General features: G+C 42.4%; 3 protein-coding genes across 15 annotated transcripts in view; 2 read left to right on the top strand and 1 right to left on the bottom strand.

The window, feature by feature from the left end:
• Positions 1 to 9,309, top strand: part of LOC124136799 (MAGUK p55 subfamily member 7-like) — a 113,195-nt gene extending 103,886 nt beyond the window's left edge. For 3 of the 4 annotated variants that reach the window (XM_048380515.1, XM_048380514.1, XM_048380512.1), the window contains 3 exons: positions 3,267 to 3,375; positions 5,166 to 5,318; positions 6,924 to 9,309. In XM_048380515.1, the coding sequence (XP_048236472.1) occupies positions 3,267 to 3,375; positions 5,166 to 5,318; positions 6,924 to 7,103 (442 nt within the window). In that variant the 3' untranslated portion in view covers positions 7,104 to 9,309. The remainder of the gene's footprint in view (positions 1 to 3,266; positions 3,376 to 5,165; positions 5,319 to 6,923) is intronic. The other variant, XM_048380513.1, reaches the window with a different exon arrangement.
• Positions 9,310 to 10,549: 1,240 nt separating this feature from the next.
• Positions 10,550 to 13,780, top strand: LOC125371780. The gene is made up of 2 exons (XM_048380511.1): positions 10,550 to 13,542; positions 13,698 to 13,780. The coding sequence occupies exons 1-2, from the start codon at positions 11,421 to 11,423 to the stop codon at positions 13,760 to 13,762; spliced, it is 2,187 nt and encodes a 728-aa protein (XP_048236468.1). The 5' UTR covers positions 10,550 to 11,420; the 3' UTR covers positions 13,763 to 13,780.
• A 2,482-nt stretch (positions 13,781 to 16,262) lies between these two features.
• LOC124136801 (proline-rich protein HaeIII subfamily 1-like) overlaps positions 16,263 to 23,984 on the bottom strand; it is a 46,129-nt gene continuing 38,407 nt past the window's right edge. For 9 of the 10 annotated variants that reach the window (XM_046502837.2, XM_046502844.2, XM_046502838.2 and 6 more), the window contains 2 exons: positions 22,175 to 22,294; positions 16,263 to 21,294 (listed from right to left, as the gene is read on the bottom strand). In XM_046502837.2, coding sequence (XP_046358793.2) covers positions 21,143 to 21,294; positions 22,175 to 22,294 — 272 coding nt within the window. In that variant the 3' untranslated portion in view covers positions 16,263 to 21,142. The remainder of the gene's footprint in view (positions 21,295 to 22,174; positions 22,295 to 23,984) is intronic. The other variant, XR_007217769.1, reaches the window with a different exon arrangement.

The raw sequence follows: 23,984 nt of genomic DNA, 5'->3' as shown, positions 1-23,984 counted from the left end.
TATGACTGCCTTGGAAGTGCGATGAGGGTAATCAAAACGTTTGTGGCCTCACATAGAAAATAATTCCGAATCAAAATTGACTTTAGTACACTTGGTCCCACGATGTCCCAGCTTTGTTATCCCTGCCTTATAGAAGTCCTAATCTTGGTCCCCCCCAAAGTCCTCTCCAGAGTCAACCACCACGTCCTTACTGGTGGAAAAGTCCTACTCGCAGGGGTTATTTGAGTTTACGGAAGAGACAAAGGTCCGAGGGACCGGGGTCAGGGGGTGCTGTGTCAAGAGCGTAAGGGTTAAGGGGAGGTAATTCAAAGTCACAACCTGCAGCTGCAGCCACTGCCACTTGTGATGTGTGTTCAGGTGCATTGTCCTGAAACAGCTGCACACGTGAAGGGCTCTTTCCTCAATGTGTCACGTCATAGCTTCTCTCAACTGATGTTTTGTTTGTTTGTTTGTTGTTTAACGCTGCACTTAGCAATATTCAAGCTATATGACGGCCGTCTGTAAATACTCAAGTCTGGACCAGACAATCCAGTGATTGATATCATGAGCATCGATCCTCGCAATTGAGATACAATGACATGCATCAACCAAGTCACAGAGTCTGACCACCAGATCCCGTTAGTCACCTCTTACGACAAGCATAGTCGCCTTTTAGGGCATTCTACCCCAGATCTTCACGGGTTCTCAACTGATGTAGATCCATGACATCATTTTTAGGCCCAGTGATGGTCTCACCTCACTGCGGATCTTTGGTAGGCCAAATGTTTCCACTGTTTGCTCTGGAGTCAGAACCCGGGATCCATGTGAGGGTTCAGGTTCCAGACCAGGCATCTTCAAGACCGCCATCTTGTGTTCAACTTCTGCTTGGCTTCAATTCTAAGTTGCATATGAATGGCAAAATCCCCAAGCATGCATTTCACATTGACATTTCATGTGACAAGGTGTCCATTTCATGGACATAGTTAATCATAGCTTGTCCTTCACTTTCCTCCAATTCACAGATTTTGTCATCCCTGTAAATTGTCTTGTGCAGTTATCCGTCTGTAGGTTGATGTGATGTCTTCCGAGAAATGATATTCTTTATTCACGTGGTGAAACCTGACATTACACTTTACAATGTCTGTGAAGCAGCAAACATTTTGTCTTACTTGCATTGTGAACAAGGCTGTGACGTGAACACACTGCATGAGGGTGTTTCCTGTACAGCTGTGTGACGTGAACACACTGCATGAGGGTGTTTCCTGTACAGCTGTGTGACGTGAACACACTGCATGAGGGTGTTTCCTGTACAGCTGTGTGACGTGAACACACTGCATGAGGGTGTTTCCTGTACAGCTGTGTGACGTGAACACACTGCATGAGGGTGTTTCCTGTACAGCTGTGTGACGTGAACACACTGCATGAGGGTGTTTCCTGTACAGCTGTGTGACGTGAACACACTGCATGAGGGTGTTTCCTGTACAGTTGTGTGACGTGAACACACTGCATGAGTGTGTTTCCTGTACAGTTGTGTGACGTGAACACACTGCATGAGGCTGTTTCCTGTACAGCTGTGTGACGTGACCACACTGCATGAGTGTGTTTCCTGTACAGCTGTGTGACGTGAACACACTGCATGAGTGTTTCCTGTACAGCTGTGTAATGTGAACACACTGTATGAGTGTGTTTCCTGTACAGTTGTGTGACGTGAACACACTGCATGAGGCTGTTTCCTGTACAGCTGTGTGACGTGACCACACTGCATGAGTGTGTTTCCTGTACAGCTGTGTGACGTGAACACACTGCATGAGTGTTTCCTGTACAGCTGTGTAATGTGAACACACTGAATGAGGGTGTTTCCTGTACAGTTGTGTGACGTGACCACACTGCATGAGGGTGTTTCCTGTACAGTTGTGTAACGTGAACACACTGCATGAGGGTGTTTCCTGTACAGCTGTGTGACGTGAACACACTGCATGAGGCTGTTTCCTGTACAGCTGTGTGACGTGACCACACTGCATGAGTGTGTTTCCTGTACAGCTGTGTGACGTGAACACACTGCATGAGTGTTTCCTGTACAGCTGTGTAATGTGACCACACTGCATGAGGGTGTTTCCTGTACAGCTGTGTAACGTGAACACACTGCATGAGTGTTTACTGTACAGCTGTGTAATGTGACCACACTGCATGAGTGTTTACTGTACAGCTGTGTAATGTGACCACACTGCATGAGTGTTTCCTGTACAGCTGTGTAACGTGAACACACTGCATGAGTGTTTACTGTACAGCTGTGTAACGTGACCACACTGCATGAGGGTGTTTCCTGTACAGCTGTGTAACGTGAACACACTGCATGAGTGTTTACTGTACAGCTGTGTAACGTGACCACACTGCATGAGTGTGTTTCCTGTACAGCTGTGTAATGTGAACACACTGCATGAGGGTGTTTCCTGTACAGTTGTGTGACGTGACCACACTGCATGAGGGTGTTTCCTGTACAGCTGTGTAACGTGACCACACTGCATGAGGGTGTTTCCTGTACAGCTGTGTGACGTGAACACACTGCATGAGGGTGTTTCCTGTACAGCTGTGTGACATGACCACACTGCATGAGTGAACGTTGTGAGGTCTGCACTTACATGAAGTTAGACGAGGCAGTGTTGATGTATGTTTAACAAAGATGTCTGTTCTGATGCCTTCTAGGACATGTCATTGACAAGCTACAGTTGTGTTGGACACTGAAACAAACATAAAATATTTAATTACGTATACTGATAATGCAATATTGTTGATCTAGCTGAGGTATGTGGTGATGTATGTCGCTATGTATAGTTATATTTATGTCATGATTTATGTCGCGAATTATGTCGCGATATATGTCGCAATTTAAGTTGCAATTTAAGTTGTGATTTATGTCAAGATTTATGTCGCGATTTACATAGTGATGTTTGTAGTGATTTATGTAGTGATGTATGTAGCAATTTAGTGATGTATGTAGTGATATATGTAGCAATTTAGTGATGTATGTAGTTATGTAGAAAGTAGTGATGTATGTAGCAATTTAGTGATGTATGTAGTAATGAGAAATATAGTGATGTATGTAGCAATTTAGTGATGTATGTTGTAATGAGAAATGTAGTGATGTATGTAGCAATTTAGTGATGTATGTAGCAATTTAGTGATGTATGTAGCAATTTAGTGATGTATGGAGTGATTATGTAGATGTATGTAGTGATGTATGTAGCAATGTAAGTGATGTAGTGTTGACCTGTGGCCTACCTATCCAGGTTTGCGGAGTTTGGGGAATACAAGGGCAACTTGTATGGGACGAGTGTGGAGTCCATCAAGACAATCATCGCCTTGGGCAAGGTGTGCCTAGTCACCCCCCATACTCAGGTGAGACTGAAGGTGTGGCCCACACACAGGTGAGACTGAAGGTGTGGCCTACACACAGGTGAGACTGAAGGTGTGTCCTACACACAGGTGAGACTGAAGGTGTGCCTATTCACCCCCCCATACTCAGGTGAGACTGAAGGTGTGGCCTACACACAGGTGAGTCTGAAGGTTTATCCACATACAGGTGAGACTGAAGGTGTGGCCCAAGACCCGTGAAGATACGGGGTAGAATAGGTCTTAAGCAACCCATGCTTGCCGTAAAGGTGACTATGCTTGTCGTAATAGGCGACTAACGAGATCGGGTGGTCAGGCTCCCTGCCTTGATTGATGAGTGTCATCGTGTCCCAATTGAGTGGATCAGTGCTCATGATGTCAATCACTGGATTGTCTGGTCCAGACTCAATTATTTACAGACCGCCGTCATATAGCTTAATATTGCTGAGTGCGGCGTTAAACAAACAATGAAGGTATGGCTTACACACAGGTGAGACTGATGGTGTGGCCTACACACAGGTGAGGCTGAACAAATGGCCTACACACAGGTGAGACTGATGGTGTGGCCTACACACAGGTGAGACTGATGGTGTGGCCTACACACAGGTGAGGCTGAACGTATGGCCTACACACAGGTGAGGCTGAACGTATGGCTTACACACAGGTGAGACTGATGGTGTGCCCTACACACAGGTGAGACTGATGGTGTGGCTTACACACAGGTGAGACTGATGGTATGGCTTACACACAGGTGAGACTGATGGTGTGGCCTACACACAGGTGAGACTGATGGTGTGGCCTACACACAGGTGAGACTGATGGTGTGGCCTACACACAGGTGAGGCTGAACGTATGGCCTACACACAGGTGAGACTAATGGTGTGGCCTACACACAGGTGAGACTGATGGTGTGGCCTACACACAGGTGAGACTAATGGTGTGGCCTACACACAGGTGAGGCTGAACGTATGGCCTACACACAGGTGAGACTGATGGTGTGGCCTACACACAGGTGAGACTGATGGTGTGGCCTACACACAGGTGAGACTCATGGTGTGGCCTACACACAGGTGAGACTAATGGTGTGGCCTACACACAGGTGAGGCTGAACGTATGGCCTACACACAGGTGAGACTGATGGTGTGGCCTACACACAGGTGAGACTCATGGTGTGGCCTACACACAGGTGAGACTGATTGTGTGGCCTACACACAGGTGAGACTCATGGTGTGGCCTACACACAGGTGAGACTCATGGTGTGGCCTACACACAGGTGAGGCTGAACGTATGGCCTACACACAGGTGAGACTGATGGTGTGGCCTACACACAGGTGAGACTGATGGTGTGGCCTACACACAGGTGAGACTGATGGTGTGGCCTACACACAGGTGAGACTGATGGTGTGGCCTACACACAGGTGAGACTGATGGTGTGGCCTACACACAGGTGAGACTGATGGTGTGGCCTACACACAGGTGAGACTCATGGTGTGGCCTACACACAGATGAGACTGATGGTGTGGCCTACACACAGGTGAGACTGAACGTATGGCCTACACACAGGTGAGGCTGAACGTATGGCTTACACACAGGTGAGACTGATGTTGTGGCCTACGCACAGGTGAGGCTGAACGTATGGCTTACACACAGGTGAGACTGATGGTGTGGCCTACACACAGGTGAGGCTGAAAGTGTGCTTCTTTACAACAGTACCTAACTGTTCATTGTCGTTTATGTGTTTGACCATGCACTCATTCAGTCATTCATATTTTCTGTTTTGCACACTTAACCAACAGGCACTGAAATTCCTGCGTCAAGCCGACATCAAGCCTTACATCATCTTCATCAAGCCTCCTTCCCTGGAGATGCTGCAGGCGACACGCGGAGCCATGAAGGCTCGTGTCACTAAAGATGGAGATGTAACGCAACCCTTCACAGTGAGATTAAGTGTTAGATCGTCTACATGTTGATATTTTTTCTATTTCACTCTTTACTTTTGAGCACAGTTGAGCCTCATTTATGAGACCCGTGTAAGATGGTCTCCACAATTTGATCTTTTCACACCCTTTACTTTGAAGCACAGTTGACTTTAATTTCCCACATTAAGTATTAGATTGTCTGCATTAATTGACATTTTCAATTACCACCATTACTTTTGAGCACAATCTTATCTATAGGATTAAGTGTAAGATCGTCTACAGGAGTTGATATTTGAAATAGTACTGATTATTCTTGAACACAGTGGAACCTTGCCTTTGAGATTAAGTGTAAGGTTGTCTACAGGAGCATTGTCATCCTTTGTCCTTCAGCACCACTGACATTCACCTCGGGGATCCAAATACCAGTTGATTGTCTTGGCATCCAGTTAAAGAACTTTTGTCATATCAGTGTACAAGAAACTAAGACTGGGATTTTCTCATGGAATGCATGACCATGAGATTAAGGCCATTTTGATTGATTTGTCACTCTTTGAAGAGTTGAAAACAGTTTTGCATACCAGATAAACATTTCATGTTATCCAGCATACTGCACTGTGGCATTGGGAAGACCAACAACGTCTCACCTAATTACAGATGACACTCAATATTTGGTAAAAGATGAAATTGCACAATGTGTTTTTTTGGAAACCTTCCTTCAATGTGATGTCCCATGCTATTTTTCGCCCTCAACGTGATGTCCCATGACATAGTTAGCACTCACTGTATGTCCCATTACATATTTGCATATTTTCAATGTGATGTCCTATGACATATTTAGCCCTCAACATGATGTCCCATGACATATTTAGCCCTCAACATGATGTCCCATGACATATTTAGCCCTCAACATGATGTCCCATGACATATTTAGCCCTCAACATGATGTCCCATGACATATTTAGCCCTCAACATGATGTCCCATGACATATTTAGCCAACATGATGTCCCATGACATATTTAGCCCTCAATGTGATGTCCCATGACATGTTTAGCCTTCAACATGATGTCCAAAGACATGTTTAGCCCTCACCATGATGTCCCATGAAATATTTAGCCCTCAACATGATGTCCCATGACATATTTAGCCCTCAACATGATGTCCCATGACATATTTAGCCAACATGATGTCCCATGAGATATTTAGCCCTCAACATGATGTCCCAAGACATTTTTAGCTCTCAACATGATGTCCCATGACATATTTAGCCCTCAACATGATGTCCCATGACATATTTAGCCAACATGATGTCCCATGAGATATTTAGCCCTCAACATGATGTCCCATGACATATTAGCCCTCAACATGATGTCCCATGACATATTTAGCCCTCAACACGATGTCCCATGACATATTTTACCCTCAATGTGATGTCCCATGACATATTTAGCCCTCAACATGATGTCCCATGACATATTTTACCCTCAATGTGATGCCCCATAACATATTTTACCCTCAATGTGATGTCCCATGACATATTTTACCCTCAGTTTGATGTCCCATGACATGTTTAGCTGTTAACGTGAAGCTATCAACATAATTAGCAATTCTGTTTAAATCAGCTTAATCTCTTGCAGCAAGATGAACTGCAAGCAATGGTGGAATCTTCTGACAAGATAGAAGAGCGATTTGGACATTTATTTGACTATGTGATAGTAAATGATAACATAAGCAATGCATCTGCTGATTTAATACGAACAGCGGCAAGGATCGAGTCTGAACCACACTGGGTACCCATTGGCTGGTCAGCTCAGTGACAGCGTTCTCCATGAGAGGAGCTCTGCTTTTGACTCAAGACGTCTGGCAAGTTGTTACCGAGTCAAGAACTGTGTCAATGATCAGCAGCAGCCGTGCTCTGTGTCAATGCTCTTCAGAAGGTGAGGATCCCTCTTGACTTGAGAACTGACAGACCTCTAGATCTAAGAACTGTGTCAATGCTCTTCAGAAGGTGAGGATCCCTCTTGACTTGAGAACTGACAGACCTCTAGATCTAAGAACTGTGTCAATGCTCTTCAGAAGGTTAGGATCCCTCTTGACTTGAGAACTCACAGACCTCTAGATCTAAGAACTGTGTCAATGCTCTTAAGAGAGAAGTGATTGTCTTGAATCAAGAACTGTGTTATTAAGAGAAAAGTGTTTGTCCCTTATCAAGAACTATGACAGTACTCCTCAAGAGAGAAGTGTTTGTTTTGAATCAAAAACTGTGTCACTGGTCTTCAAGAGAGGAGGGTTGGTCTTTAGTTAAGAACTTATTCCAAGAAACTTGAGGAAGAAAAAGATGTGTTTCTCTTCTCTTCTCAAGAAGTGAGTGTTTCAACATAGAAGACAGACACAACAGGTGGGACAGTGCCAGAGATTGGCATGTTCCAGACTTTAGCAGTGTCAGAGATTGGGATGTTCCAGGCTTTAGCAGTGTTAGAGATTGGGATGTTCCAGGCTTTAGCAGTGTTAGAGATTGGGATGTTCCAGACTTTAGCAGTGTTAGAGATTGGGATGTTCCAGGCTTTAGCAGTGTCAGAGATTGGGATGTTCCAGACTTTAGCAGTGTTAGAGATTGGGATGTTCCAGGCTTTAGCAGTGTTAGAGATTGGGATGTTCCAGACTTTAGCAGTGTTAGAGATTGGGATGTTCCAGGCTTTAGCAGTGTTAGAGATTGGGATGTTCCAGACTTTAGCAGTGTTAGAGATTGGGATGTTCCAGACTTTAAGCAGTGTTAGAGATTGGGATGTTCCAGGCTTTAGCAGTGTTAGAGATTGGGATGTTACAGACTTTAGCAGTGTCTGAGATGGAGGCGTTCCTGACTTTAGCAGTGTCTGAGATGGAGACGTTCCAGACTTCGCAACACATATAGGGCATTGACATGGTGCTACACGGATGGAAGGCCTTGTTCAGCAGTCAGATGAGGATGCTGTACAGAGCCAGGCAATGCCTTCCCCTCAGATGCTGACCTCCTGAATAGTGAAGACCAGTGTCCCCCCTCCTCATCAACCTCATGCAACATGAGCTTCACAGTACTCACTCTTCCATTTGGTCAAGGCAGAATAAAGTTCAAGAACTCACACATTTTTTTGAAATCATACTTGAACGTTTCTTCAATGGTTATCATACAGGGATGCGTTCAGATGCAATGGAACTGGCTCAAGAACTATCACATTGATCATACATTGACTGTTTCGGTGTTGACAGACGCAATGGAACTGGCTCAAGAACTATCACATTGATCATACATTGACTGTTTCGGTGTTGACAGATACAATGGAACTGGCTCAAGAACTATCACAGTGATCATACATTGACTGTTTCGGTGTGGACAGATGCAATGGAACTGGCTCAAGAACTATCACAGTGATGATACTTTGACTCTTTCAGTGTGGACAGATGCAATGGAACTGGCTCAAGAACTATCACAGTGATGATACTTTGACTGTTTCGGTGTGGACAGATGCAATGGAACTGGCTCAAGAACTATCACAGTGATGATACTTTGACTGTTTCGATGTTGACAGATGCAATGGAACTGGCTCAAGAACTATCACAGTGATGATACTTTGACTGTTTCGGTGTGGACAGATGCAATGGAACTGGCTCAAGAACTATCACAGTGATCATACATTGACTGTTTCGGTGTGGACAGATGCAATGGAACAGGCTCAAGAAGTATCACAGTGATCATACATTGACTGTTTCGGTGTTGACAGATGCAATGGAACAGGCTCAAGAAGTATCACAGTGATCATACATTGACTGTTTTGGTGTGGACAGATGCAATGGAACTGGCTCAAGAACTACTGCTGGATTATTGTACGGGGATCCTCGGGTGTTTTTGTAAACATTTGCGTTGCAATAATTCCATTTTGCTCCTGTACATTATTTTCACAAGAGACGAAAACATTTCATTTTTGTCATTGAAGGATATCACAGGTGTGGACTTTGGTGCGTTTGGTGAATACATTATCAAGTTGATCCTTCCTCTGCATGATCTCTGTAATTGAATGTGGGACATTGGGTAGGGTTGGGGTGTGGATTGGGAGGGGTTGGAGGTGTGTTGGTTCTTCAATACATTTAGGTTAAGATGTGCAACTGACGTACAGATCTCCAGTAGTGAATGAAGACAATCTTGATGTGAACACACCTACAGGTACCGTATACACAGTAATAATAGTTTTCTGGGGTGCTTAGAAAATTCACAAAGGCTGGTGCTTACTTAAACCATAAACAAGTTTGGCCTGTTTTCAGAGATTGAGCAGTAGATGAACCAACATAGCTCAAATGTCAATGGAAATTAAAACCTTTTGATAATAGATACAAGGCAAATACATACCCCTATGCATTGCTGTTTTCTGTTAAAAAAAAGAAGGTAATGTACAATGGAATATGGAATAGATTTTCGGTCTTATTAGGGGGAACTTTTAAAGATTACCTTACAGATAAGTCAGGGGGTGCTTATTGGAGCTGGGAGTTTTGATATGGCACATACAGTAATGTAATTTGGACATTTTCCTGAAACTGACAAATCTTACAAATCTGCCAAGCATCCAATCTGCTAATCCTTGTGTTGGTTTCTCGTAATAACGATTTCTCTCCACTTATATGACCATGACAAGTGTATCATAGGTGTTTATTGAAGGTCCATGGTTATGTATAAATTAGATTTCTATGCCACATTTTTATTTCTTTAAATGATCAGTTTGTTTCAGTGTCTCTCTCAAGAAGTAATCTTTCTAACACTAAACAGCACTTAGACCAATGTCTGAGGTGCTGCCATATGATGGTCTGAATTATTCAGATTTGTTATTTGTTCTGTTTCCTTGGAAACAGGTGAGGTGAAATGGGGTTTAACATCGCGTCCAAGATTATTGCACTTATATACCAACGTGCATGTATGTGTGTGTGTTTGTGTGTGTGGCTGCTTGTACTAGTCCAGACTGATGCCGATTTATAGTGCTAGCTCCCTGACATACCATGCCACAGTTTAACATACCTCACTCAGACACAGTATACTGACTCCGAGCCGACCAGTCCTTGTTTTAGCCCCTTAATGCTAATGATCGAACCCCGGACCTTCCGCTCTCCGGGCGGACGCTCTACCACTAGACCATGGAGGCGGTCCTTCCTAGGAAACTAGCTGTATGATTATATACATATACATATATATATATATATATATTATATATTATATACCTATTTTTAATAGGATGTAAGTTAACAAAGGACCTTCAAGGATGTTGTTTAGATTCTATTGACACAATATCCACCCCAGACAACTCAATGAACATTTGAGACATAGCATGAAGGGGCAGCTTCAATACTTCTTTGATTTATTCCTCTTCCGTTTGTGTTGACAAGGTTATTTCTGCAGAAATAGTATTTGTACAAGAGAAGTAACAATATCCTGTCCTTGACTTTAACTCACAGCTGTCTAATGTCACACACAAGACACTTCTAAATAACATGTAGTTGTAGAGAGAAGAGAGTCAAGGTCAAGGTCAGTGTCAGTCCCAGTCTTGCTGTTTTCTCTCGTGTCCAATATTATACAAATTATTACTCTTGACAAGGTTTCTGTGGAAACAGGACCCGAGGACTGACCCTCGAGGTGGTTTGACTGGACCGAGGTCACAGTTCTCAGTCCTGTCAGACCGCTGAAGGGGTTTGGTCCTCAGGTCCTGGTTTTCATGTATTGACCTCATCCAGAGTAATCATTGGTTTTGTTATACTGAAATTAGCTTTAAAGTTCATGAAGTCTTTAAAACGTCCTCTGTTATAGTTAGCTGCAAATCGTAAATGTTCTTACGAGACACCCTCTAGTTTTCTAGCAGACAAATTAATATTCATCACGTGACAGGTCAATATTGATCATGTGATGAGTCAATATTCAAGGTCAGTGTTAGTCACATGATTTCAGGATTTACATTGAAATTTATTTTGTCACGTGGTTCAGATAAACCAATGGAATTGCAGGATTCTTAATAGAGGTATAACAAAACAATTTATATATATACCAACAAGGACAGATCTATACCAACAAGACAGATCTATACCAACAAGGACAGATCTATACCAACAAGGACAGATCTATGCCAACAAGGACAGATCTAAACCAACAAGACAGATCTATACCAACAAGGACAGATCTATACCAACAAGGACAGATCTCTACCAACAAGACAGATCTATACCAACAAGACAGATCTATACCAACAAGACAGATCTATACCAACAAGACAGATCTATACCAACAAGGACAGATCTCTACCAACAAGACAGATCTATGCCAACAAGGACAGATCTATGCCAACAAGACAGATCTATACCAACAAGACAGATCTATACCAACAAGACAGATCTATACCAACAAGACAGATCTCTACCAACAAGACAGATCTATGCCAACAAGGACAGATCTATGCCAACAAGACAGATCTATACCAACAAGGACAGATCTCTACCAACAAGACAGATCTATACCAACAAGGACAGATCTATGCCAACAAGACAGATCTATGCCAACAAGACAGATCTATACCAACAAGGACAGATCTCTACCAACAAGACAGATCTATACCAACAAGACAGATCTATACCAACAAGGACAGATCTATACCAACAAGGACAGATCTATACCAACAAGGACAGATCTATACCAACAAGACAGATCTCTCCCAACAAGACAGATCTATACCAACAAGGACAGATCTATGCCAACAAGGACAGATCTATACCAACAAGGACAGATCTATACCAACAAGACAGGTCTATACCAACAAGACAGATCTATACCAACAAGACAGATCTATACCAACAAGGACAGATCTATACCAACAAGGACAGATCTATACCAACAAGACAGATCTATACCAACAAGACAGATCTATACCAACAAGGACAGATCTATGCCAACAAGGACAGATCTATACCAACAAGACAGATCTATACCAACAAGACAGATCTATACCAACAAGGACAGACCTCTACCAACAAGACAGATCTATACCAACAAGGACAGATCTATACCAACAAGACAGATCTATACCAACAAGGACAGATCTCTAGTAACAAGACATCCATACCAACAAGACAGATCTATACCAACAAGGACAGATCTCTACCAACAAGACAGATCTATGCCAACAAGACAGATCTCTACCAACAAGACAGATCTATACCAACAAGACAGATCTATACCAACAAGGACAGATCTATACCAACAAGGACAGATCTATACCAACAAGGACAGATCTATACCAACAAGGACAGATCTCTACCAACAAGACAGATCTATACCAACAAGGACAGATCTCTACCATCAAGACAGATCTATACCAACAAGACAGATCTCTACCAACAAGACAGATCTATACCAACAAGGACAGATCTATGCCAACAAGGACAGATCTATACCAACAAGGACAGATCTATACCTACAAGACAGATCTATACCAACAAGACAGATCTATACCAACAAGGACAGATCTATGCCAACAAGGACAGATCTATACCAACAAGGACAGATCTATACCAACAAGACAGATCTATACCAACAAGACAGATCTATACCAACAAGACAGATCTATACCAACAAGACAGATCTATACCAACAAGACAGATCTATGCCAACAAGGACAGATCTATGCCAACAAGGACAGGTCTATACCAACAAGACAGATCTATACCAACAAGACAGGTCTATACCAACAAGGACAGATCTCTACCAACAAGACAGATCTATACCAACAAGGACAGATCTATACCAACAAGACAGATCTATACCAACAAGACAGATCTCTACCAACAAGACAGATCTATACCAACAAGACAGATCTCTACCAACAAGGACAGATCTCTACCAACAAGACAGATCTATACCAACAAGACAGATCTCTACCAACAAGGACAGATCTATACCAACAAGGACAGATCTATGCCAACAAGGACAGATCTATACCAACAAGGACAGATCTATACCAACAAGACAGATCTATGCCAACAAGACAGATCTATACCAACAAGGACAGATCTCTAGTAACAAGACAGATCTATACCAACAAGGTGTTTGGTGCTATGCAGGAGCTTTAACCTCATTTTGCTGCTTCATTAAACTAAGGAATAGAAATGTGGCTAGTTTAATCTTGACTACTTGGTACCGTGCTATTTTGTATGTATGCCATGTATTGATGGAGTATTTCCTACATTGTACATGTATTGATGGAGTATTTCCTACATTGTACATGTATTGATGGAGTATTTCCTACATTGTACATGTATTGATGGAGTATTTCCTACATTGTACATGTATTGATGGAGTATTTCCTACACTGTACATGTATTGATGGAGTATTTCCTACATTGTACATGTATTTCATGTATTGCTCACCTTTTCTCAATCATGTCGATAATAATCATTTCAGTCCTGGAGTAAAGAATTGTTGATATGTCAGATCTTCTTGTGTCTGTGGTGCAAGGGAGTTGGGTTCAACAGTATTTCTGTTGTATCACAGCTCCGTGGGGACCCGGGGAAGAATGTGTCCCCCACCATCCCATTGCTAATTGTAGGATGTGACTAAGTTTGGAACATGTTGGGCTTCTGGGTTAGAACTAGTCCCTGTGCAGTGACCAATGGTTGTCGTAGGAGGGGCCTTGATGGATGAGGAGGTCAGACTCTCTGAAGGTGTGTCCAGGCTTGACAGTGCTGCATTGTCTGGTCCAGACCTGATTATTTACAGACTGCGGTCATTTAGCTAGAATATTTCAGAATGCAGCGTTACACAACAAATAAAACAACACGTGTGTCAGCATGTTCTGTGAGAAACCCCAAGTAATGCACATCTTAAGCATTTGGTGAGGGGCGGTTGGGTGGTCTAGTGGTCACTCACTCTCTACGTTAGATGAAGTCAATGAGCAAAGGTATTACAGACTATGATATAATTGTGGCATGACTAGGCCACCATTCCTGAGTCCCTATACATAGTGAGAATTGTTTTATGCTGTTTTTAGCAATATTCCAGCAATATCACGGCAGGGGACACCAGAAATGTGCTTCACACATTGTACCCATGTGGGGAATTGAACCTGGGTCTCCGGCATGACGAGCGAACACCTTAACCACTGGGCTACCCAACTGCCCCCTGTACATACAGAGTGAGTGATGTTTTATGCCATTGGAGGAAAATATTGTGTGAATGAGTTGGGATGGATTTACAGTATTTCAGTTACATGTGTCAGCTTAGTAGTGGAGGAATAATGGCACACAGAGGGGTTCCATCTGATCCGATTCAGTGTAGCTTCTAGATTTTTCAAAATGTGAGCCCAATGACATTCTTTATTTGATCTGGGCAAAGCTCTAAGTGAGTGAGTGAGTGAGTTGGGTTTAACGCTGCTTTTAACAGTATTCCAGTTATATTGCAGCATGTCAGCTTTGCTGTGTAGCCATGGTCAGCACTAGGACAACTTTGCTGTGTAGCCATGGTCAGCACTAGGACAGCTTTGCTGTGTAGCCATGGTCAGCACTAGGACAGCTTTGCTGTGTAGCCATGGTCAGCATCTATGAAGGGTGGAAACTTGGATTCCATAACACAAACAAGGGGACACAACTCTCACAGTCAAGGAGATAAACATACTTGGTTTTCAATGTAAATCTAGGCCACCTCGTAGATTTAACCATGAAAATGAATTTGAAATGTAAAATTTCTGTTTCAAGCAGAGGTGGTTATTGTGATTTGATCCCTCTGACTGACCGATCAGAGTTCATGGTAACACCTTTAAAAAAACAAATTACCCAGCAGTTTGGGGAGAGGGGGTTGGAGAGATTAATTTGCGCAAATCCCACAATTCTGTGTCCTACAAGCAACAGTCATTTTGTTCGGAAGACAATGACCTCCCATCTCCCTCCTGCCACGCCTGCCACAAGTTCTTTAGCCTGCTGCCCAAGGAGTGTTCCATGGTTGGAAATTCGGGCAATCTACACAGCTGGTTGTCAGGAGTGGGATCTAACTGTGTTGCATGTAACACTGTTTCTTGAAACCCAAACTGAGATGGGTTATAGCTGTTTACTTGGTGAAACTTATGTGCACGGGTATGGTGCTGACACACAAACATCATAACTAGGACAACTTTGCTGTGTAGCCATGGTCGGCACTAGGACAGCTTTGCTGTGTAGCCATGGTCGGCACTAGGACAGCTTTGCTGTGTAGCCATGGTCAGCACTAGGACAGCTTTGCTGTGTAGCCATGGTCAGCACTAGGACAGCTTTGCTGTGTAGCCATGGTCAGCACTAGGACAACTTTGCTGTGTAGCCATGGTCGGCACTAGGACAGCTTTGCTGTGTAGCCATGGTCAGCACTAGGACAGCTTTGCTGTGTAGCCATGGTCAGCACTAGGACAGCTTTGCTGTGTAGCCATGGTCGGCACTAGGACAGCTTTGCTGTGTAGCCATGGTCAGCACTAGGACAGCTTTGCTGTGTAGCCATGGTCAGCACTAGGACAGCTTTGCTGTGTAGCCATGGTCGGCACTAGGACAGCTTTGCTGTGTAGCCATGGTCGGCACTAGGACAGCTTTGCTGTGTAGCCATGGTCAGCACTAGGACAGCTTTGCTGTGTAGCCATGGTCAGCACTAGGACAGCTTTGCTGTGTAGCCATGGTCAGCACTAGGACAACTTTGCTGTGTAGCCATGGTCAGCATCTATGAAGGGTGGAAACTTGGATTCCATAACACAAACAAGGGGACACAACTCTCACAGTCAAGGAGATAAACATACTTGGTTTTCAATGTAAATCCAGGCCACCTTGTAGATTTAACCATGAAAATGAATTTGAAATGTAAAATTTCTGTTTCAAGCAGAGGTGGTTATTGTGATTTGATCCCTCTGACTGACCGATCAGAGTTCATGGTAACACCTTCAAAAAAACAAATTACCCAGCATAAGTTTAAAAAATTTATTCAGATACTAAAATATACAAGACAGAATATATGGCCAATCACAGTAGAGAATCAAACAAGCCTTACATCAATCATAAAAGCCGAATAATTTCTATTCATCATAGTTGATCCAATATGGATAGCAAGGCAAAACTTCAAAGCACAACATCAAAAAATGAAAACTGACACTTTTTTCTGGTCACTGAAATTATGTTATAAAACTTATCCATCAAAACTAACAAGTCCATTCAAAATTATATTACAAACATTTTTCAAAGTTTAATTTCAACATCAATTTGACATATCTGTAACTTCAACATATTCATTTCATAGAACTGTTCAAATGTTAAAGGGAATTCTATCCAAAATGGAGGATAGGAGTCTCATACCCTCAGCATTCGTCAATTTAGAGCAAAATACAAAAATGGATGCTTAAAACTCTTCATATAGAAACATGAACACAGGCAAAATGTTTCTTCAATGAACGAAATAGAAAAATACATCACATCACATAGGTTTGGACGAGGAAACACACTGGTTATTTGGACTAAGAGCTGATGATGTTGGAACGGAGAAAGCAGTCTGGATGACCCACGGTGCAGGAGGGCTTGTTCGCAGGTTACGTGGTGTGCAATCCTCTCAAACATCTTAACAGACCAATATCGGTTGTGTCATTCAGAGAAACACTCCAAGCTGCCGGTGTCTTTTACTTTTAGTAATTTCACCTATATAAAATTACTGGAAGATGATATCTAATTATTGTTTTGCAATTATATTAAAATTTTAACTGACATGTATGGTTTTCTGAGAATATATTTGTACATCAAGTTAGAAATAAAAAAGAATGTGATAACAATTATAAATATGTTAGACTAACCAATCAACATTTTGCATTGGTTGAAACTCCAAACAGTGTACTTGCACAGTTGGCTGCCATAAACTGACTATAGTTTGATGTTGCGGAGTACAGATGTCGACACATCTTGACGACACTGATTGACGTTAATCTCCTGTTGATGGAGTACATTCACAAACATAACAAACCTCAGCCACCCTTGTTTAACTCCTTACGCTGACTAGCACATCACTGCATAGAGGACTTAGAGTTACCTCCCTTGGACCATGTACCTGGAGGGTTCTTTAGAATGTGCTACATGAAGGAATATCAAAATACTGGGGCAAATCCACTCCCAGTGAAGATCTGGGTTAGAACTGGACTTCAGCAACCAATGCTTGTCATAAGAGTTGCTAACCGGATCGCGTGGTCAGGTTCGCTGACTTAGTTGATGCATGTCATTGTATCCCAATCGCCTAGATCGATGCTCATGTCAATCACTGGATTGTTTGGTCCAGACTCGATATTTACAGACCGCTGTCATAAAGCTGGAATATTGCTGAGTGTGGCGTCAAACAACAAAAACAAACACTCCAAGTCACATATAGATACACGTAACAGTTTTAAGTAGGTCAGACTGTTCAGTACACCCTTCTTCCGGGTGACAAAAAATGTCTCAAATAGACGGAAATAGTTTTTTATGTAATGTTTTTTATGTCTGTAAGAAACATCAATTGTAAAACAGTCTTGTGTACATTGGACGTAGTTGATGAACTTTATCATCCAGGTAGTATGAAATAAAAAATATTAAGATTGAAATTGACATAAGTTTTTACATTTAAAGAAAGTCACGACATGCAATATAGCAATGTAACATTTTACAAAATTGCTGATGTATAATGAAAATATGTGAAGAAATAAACATTATATATACAATCAGCATAAATAGGCTGTAAAAAAGATGAACAACTAATATCAAACTGATGTAAATACGTAAGACAAAACGTCATGGTCCTGGTGACAAAACTGCACCGAACACCTGAATCTAAACGATCTGTCCTAACAATAGCATCACAATATACGGGGACACCCCTTGGGAAACTTAACTTCAATATTTTCAGTTTAAAAACCAATAGGGATACAATGAATTGATTGATACTTCCTGCTGCTGACTGCAGAGCATCAGCCGACTGCAGTCTAGCCAATTACACGGGTAACAAAAACCTGCATTTATCGAGCATCAGCCGACTGCAGTCTAGCCAATTACACAGGTAACAAAAACCTGCATTTATCGAGCATCAGCCAACTGCAGTCTAGCCAATTACACGGGTAACAAAAACCTGCATTTATCGAGCATCAGCCGACTGCAGTCTAGCCAATTACACGGGTAACAAAAACCTGCATTTATCGAGCATCAGCCAACTGCAGTCTAGCCAATTACACGGGTAACAAAAACCTGCATTTATCGAGCATCAGCCAACTGCAGTCTAGCCAATTACACGGGTAACAAAAACCTGCATTTATCGAGCATCAGCCAACTGCAGTCTAGCCAATTACACGGGTAACAAAAACCTGCATTTATCGAGCATCAGCCAACTGCAGTCTAGCCAATTACACGGGTAACAAAAACCTGCATTTATCGAGCATCAGCCAACTGCAGTCTAGCCAATTACACGGGTAACAAAAACCTGCATTTATCGAGCATCAGCCAACTGCAGTCTAGCCAATTACACGGGTAACAAAAACCTGCATTTATCGTGGACAATAAAGCTGTCGGAGGTACTGTGTATAAAAACAAGACTAAAACATACCGGGGATGCATTCAAAGAAACGAGTTATGGCTTCTGTTACAAACTCCTTCAAGATATCTATTTAACAATATTCTCAGGCAGCAATCAAACCCTTCACTCAACATGATCTCAAATACTATAAGCACACTAGACCAAAAAGCCCCTCCACAATATTGAGAGACACCAGGTTTCAGTACGGCAACATAAAGATTTCCTCCCCCATGTTGTTCCTGGACATGAAGCATTCAGAAGTCCCTGTTACACTGAGGGAAGTTGGCAGTCATCATGTACAGCCATAGGGAAACCTGGGCACCTTGACACCATGTCACCAAGTTCATGTACACATTCATTGCAGACTATTCTGCTTAAAGGCAACATTCTGAAACCATCTACAATAAGCTTATAGAATTTCTACATTAAGCTCCTTCCAACAATTTGCATAACGGTTACTACATGTAGGAACAAGGCAAAGTTAGAGCTTAAACGTTGATGACTATACTTCACATTTCAACCATCACTAAATATTCTTGTAAAGGGGGTCTCCCAGTTGACTCAAAACTGAAATTTGGGGGGGGATTAGGGCTGGTGGATTATAGTCTGTTCCTGTCTGGTGAATGCTTGTTAGCTTGAAAGCTTAAAAGCTGAAGTTACCATTTCAAAGTTGAATTTTGAAAGTTCGAAAGTCTGAAAGTTTTGATTACCAATCATGATGTGTTGTTAGTGCCAATATCGTGAGTGAGAACCATCTGTATCTGTTAGGTCCAGGAGATGGAACAGACTCTACATTAATCCCCCATTGGTCAGCCAATTAACACCTGCGTCACAAGTGACCTAATTTGAGCTCAAATTGGGGATTTTGAGCCAACTGGAAACGAACCTTGTAAAGAATCCACCAAACAGACTATGACCTACCTCTCTAATTACCCTGTCTGCCTGCCCAACAAACAAAAACAATTCTTTTAATTTTTTTAACAATTTCCCACACGTGAGTGAGCAAGTGCATGAGTGAGTGTGTGGGGGCACGAAGTTACGACATCCGGACATTAGTAGCAAGTGTTAAGAAGTGTTGACAATGCATGGCACTTCTAGTTAACAAACAGGTACAAAATCTTGTCTGTAACCAAAAATATACACTGAAAATCAGATATTTGTTTTTATGGTCATTACAAAATTGATTGTTTTCTGTTGAGCAATGGCACTTCTGATTGCTTATTTTTCAAAAGGTCTGTCAAAAATAACCTTACGGAACAATCATGAATCATGATCAAACATGAACACAGCTCATTCTGGATCAGCTGACCTATTTCTTCTATCATGTCAAGACGTGGTTCACTTCTTGAACAAATTAAGATTTTGTCAAAGCTGTTGAAAAAAATATTTCCCTTTTTGATAACCAAATATTTTCCAACAGCCATCAAAATTACAGATCAATACAGGTGTTCTGGATCAAAGGCTTTAGATTTATTACACCAGGATTAGGAATCTTTTATTTCTTTCATGGTTTTGTAAAACATCCAGAAGAAAGATTTCAGTTTTGAAAAGAGGTCAATGAATTACACTTGAGGTAGGATGTGACTGGAACACAGCATTGTTTCCGTGGAGTCAGTAGAGTGCTTAGTTCAGAGGGTAGGGGAGGCTGTAGAATTTGCATCCAAAAGTGAACCACCGAGGACGATGACCAAGAAGGCCTGAAATAAGGTAATATACAACAAGTAAACAAAACAACCGATTAACGGTCACCAGTGAATTCCTTCTGTAAGTTCTGGGGCTTTGAGAGGTACTACTGGTAGTAACAGTGATTCATGAGGGCCAAATTCTCGGCTGCGTGTGATATTTATTACCACCCTCCCTGAATGACTCTCAAGAAAAGCCAGTCATACAGACCTACACAATATCATAAATATTATCAGAATATATTATCGTTCCGATCCTTCCCCCTGATTGACACTCGGTTCCCCTCGGAGACCAGCACCCACTTGCACAAAGCGATCTTAGCGCTAAGATGATCGTAACTCCCATACTTTAACATAGGCTTATGATAGTCTTAGCACTAAGATCGCTTTGTGCAAGTGGGCCCAGCACCTGTGACCGGCAGTAATGAGGTGATGACAATAAACACATCAGCATCAGTATTATAACAGTAAACCTGAAGGACCTATGTAACTGACCAGACTCAAGTCAATTAATCACCAAACTTCAACATATACATAAAGGCCAGCTCCTCCCAACATCTCCTGTAGCTGTGTGGGTCTGCCTCATCAGTAGCCGGAGGGCTGGGGTGGGGGGTAGGCTCCTGGGACGTTAGGTGGGGGGTACCCTCCTGGGGCGTTAGGTGGGGGGTACCCTCCTGGGCCTGTGGGTGGGGGGTAAACTCCCGGTTGAGGCTGAGGTGGGTATCCAGTAGAAACAGCTGAAACAGCAACAGTGACAAAACTATGTTATTTTACACTGCAGAATTCGTTGGGTACGGATAAAGGGGACACAACTCTTCACAGTCAACTGGGTATGCCTTTCCCCTGACAAATGTGTTGGTGAGGGGTGGTGGGGGGTGGTAGGGGTTAGTAACCCTTGCAAGTTTTCCATCTGCCAAAATCATCTTACTTGATTTCTCAATGTTTTATACAGTTACTGAACTAAACCAATCCTATTTTTATTCCGATGTTGCTAGAAGTTGTCATTAAATACATACAGTCTTTCCACAAAGTAGGGTTTTAACATTGCCAGCAACAGTCCATGCTGTGAAGTGGGTAATATATGATGACAGACTTGATCTATTAAATGGCTACAAATGATTGTCAACACCTCGTAGATAAACTACATTCGATCAGCGATCTGAAAAAACAGGGCACAACACAAGAATGTGTGACAAAGAGGCAACTAGACTCGGAAATTCAACATTTTCAGAATTTGGGGGGGGGGGCGGTAGTTACGTATGTCTCAAAACTAAAGGAATGAAGTTTTTTATCCGACAAGGAACTTTTGAACTGGTTCCTTACCCCTTATAAATGTTCATAATATCAATCACTGGTTTGTTTATAGGTTGCCATAACACAGCAGGAGTATAGCAGAGTTTGGTGTTAAAAAACAGACATTACCTTGGGTCACATCAAAGACACGGTCCAAGTATCATAATTGATGCACATATAAAATTTGAAGCCAAGACAATCGGGTCCTGGTGTAACAAAGGGACACAAACTGCTGCATTTTACACCACAATGTCACCCGTGCATGTTTATTTCGTCAAATGTTCCCCTTGGATACTGGTTTCCATGGCTACCAGTCCTACATACCTTCATACCCGGGTGGGGCTCCTCCGTAACCTGCGGGGGGTGGATACATGCCCCCCTGGGGTGGAGGGTAGGGCATGCCTCCCTGGCTCACTTCCCCGGGGGGTAGGTTAGGCTTTCCTTCTGAAAAAACACATTTCATCACTGTAGATAACTAAATATGTCAAATGACAAAAGATTTATTTTTTCAAATCAACATAGTAATAAATTATAATGTTTGTGAAGAAACTTTAAACATTTATTCTTTTTCTCTGGCCCAGATGCTGGAGACAATGATTCAAATTGTAGATATATATATATTACATTTCTCTACATTTATATATCGCAGGTCCTGGTATCTGCTCAAATGTGGTTTTGTTTGTTCCCTGACCAGTGGATCTGTTTGCATTCCAGTTATCATTCTCAACTCCCTGGGGAGTATACAACCCAAGCTGCCTAGGGGCGCCAGAAGGTTTTTACACCCGAACCATCTCACATGTCGGGTCCCCATTCCCTGCTGGGGGAACAGAGGCATGTTTGAACTAAGTCACTTGCCCAGGGGGACACCACAAGTTTTGACACTTGGGTTTCGGGTGTATGTATGTATGTATGTAGACTCAGATTAAGATGTAACTGGGTAAATGTGGATGAGTTGTATATCTTGGACTGCTAAAGGTGTTGCTGACTGCATGCACAAACAAGGAAACAATGCATGCCAGTAAGTAGCACTGCTACAACAAATCTAAATTAACATCAATTAAGTTAAGTTGTCTTGATTTGAATACTGGTTAGTGAAACATCAAAAAGAATGCAAACTGAACAAGCTGCAAACTGTTACCGTGGCAACCTAATCAACATGAAAATGCAGCAGGCTGGTTGACCATTGTACTAGTTACCTCCCCTTATCTGAGCAAGTCGGAGTATATTGATGTTATTCAATACTCTATATAACTTGTTCAAAATTATACAAGCACCGTATTAATAAAGTGTTCTCACAATTTACACTAGTCTGTCTCACAGTCCCTGAACCAAATTATTTTCCTTTCTGTCCAGCCCTCTCTCTAATGCCATAGCCCTAAATCTAGCAATCTAGACTTTCCCTGGTTCAGGTTCTAAATCCCCCATCTCACTGGGGCTCCAGAGGGAGTTATTTGTTTCTATCAAGTGTTAGTCACTAGCTAGCTTCCCCTGAATAAATTTAAATACAATATTTTATTCTGATAAATATTGAAAAAATATTTTACATATTTTATGACAACAAAGGCTACAGAAGAAAATGCTTCCAATGTATGTAACAATGTGCCATGTCCTACTTCACAGCACTCCCTAGTGGCACAAGAAAAATGTAGAAATTGGATTACATTTTCACTGAACAATTCCAAAGTTGGAATACAACCCTTTTCAGACAGGTGTCGCTATAGCTCCTCACAGCTCCCTCCTCTCACAGCTCCCTGTTCACTGATGCTCGAGGCATGATGTAAGCAGACCCAATAATCAAGCTGACATTTCACCTGCTGAGCTTGACACCACTGAATGCCAAGGCAACATTGTGAGAGGAAAGGTCACTGTCTTGGCCTACATTCCACGACTGAGTGATTGTACTCCCGGCCAGAACAAAGTCAGGTCTGAATGATGTGACAGCATTGTTCTCCACACTGGAGTATCTACACATCAGCACCTGCACTGAAATACTGGATGGAGACCGGGCACATGGCCTGTGCCAGGTCTGAATGATGTGACGGCATTGTTCTCCACACTGGAGTATCTACACACCAGCACCTGCACTGAAATACTGGATGGAGACCGGGCACATGGCCTGTGCCAGGCAGGATCA

This window comes from Haliotis rufescens, unplaced genomic scaffold (assembly GCF_023055435.1).
Source record: "Haliotis rufescens isolate VD_foot unplaced genomic scaffold, xgHalRufe1.0.p SCAF_31, whole genome shotgun sequence".
NCBI classification, from domain to species: domain Eukaryota; kingdom Metazoa; phylum Mollusca; class Gastropoda; order Lepetellida; family Haliotidae; genus Haliotis; species Haliotis rufescens.
This window is presented reverse-complemented; position numbering and strand designations above follow the sequence as displayed.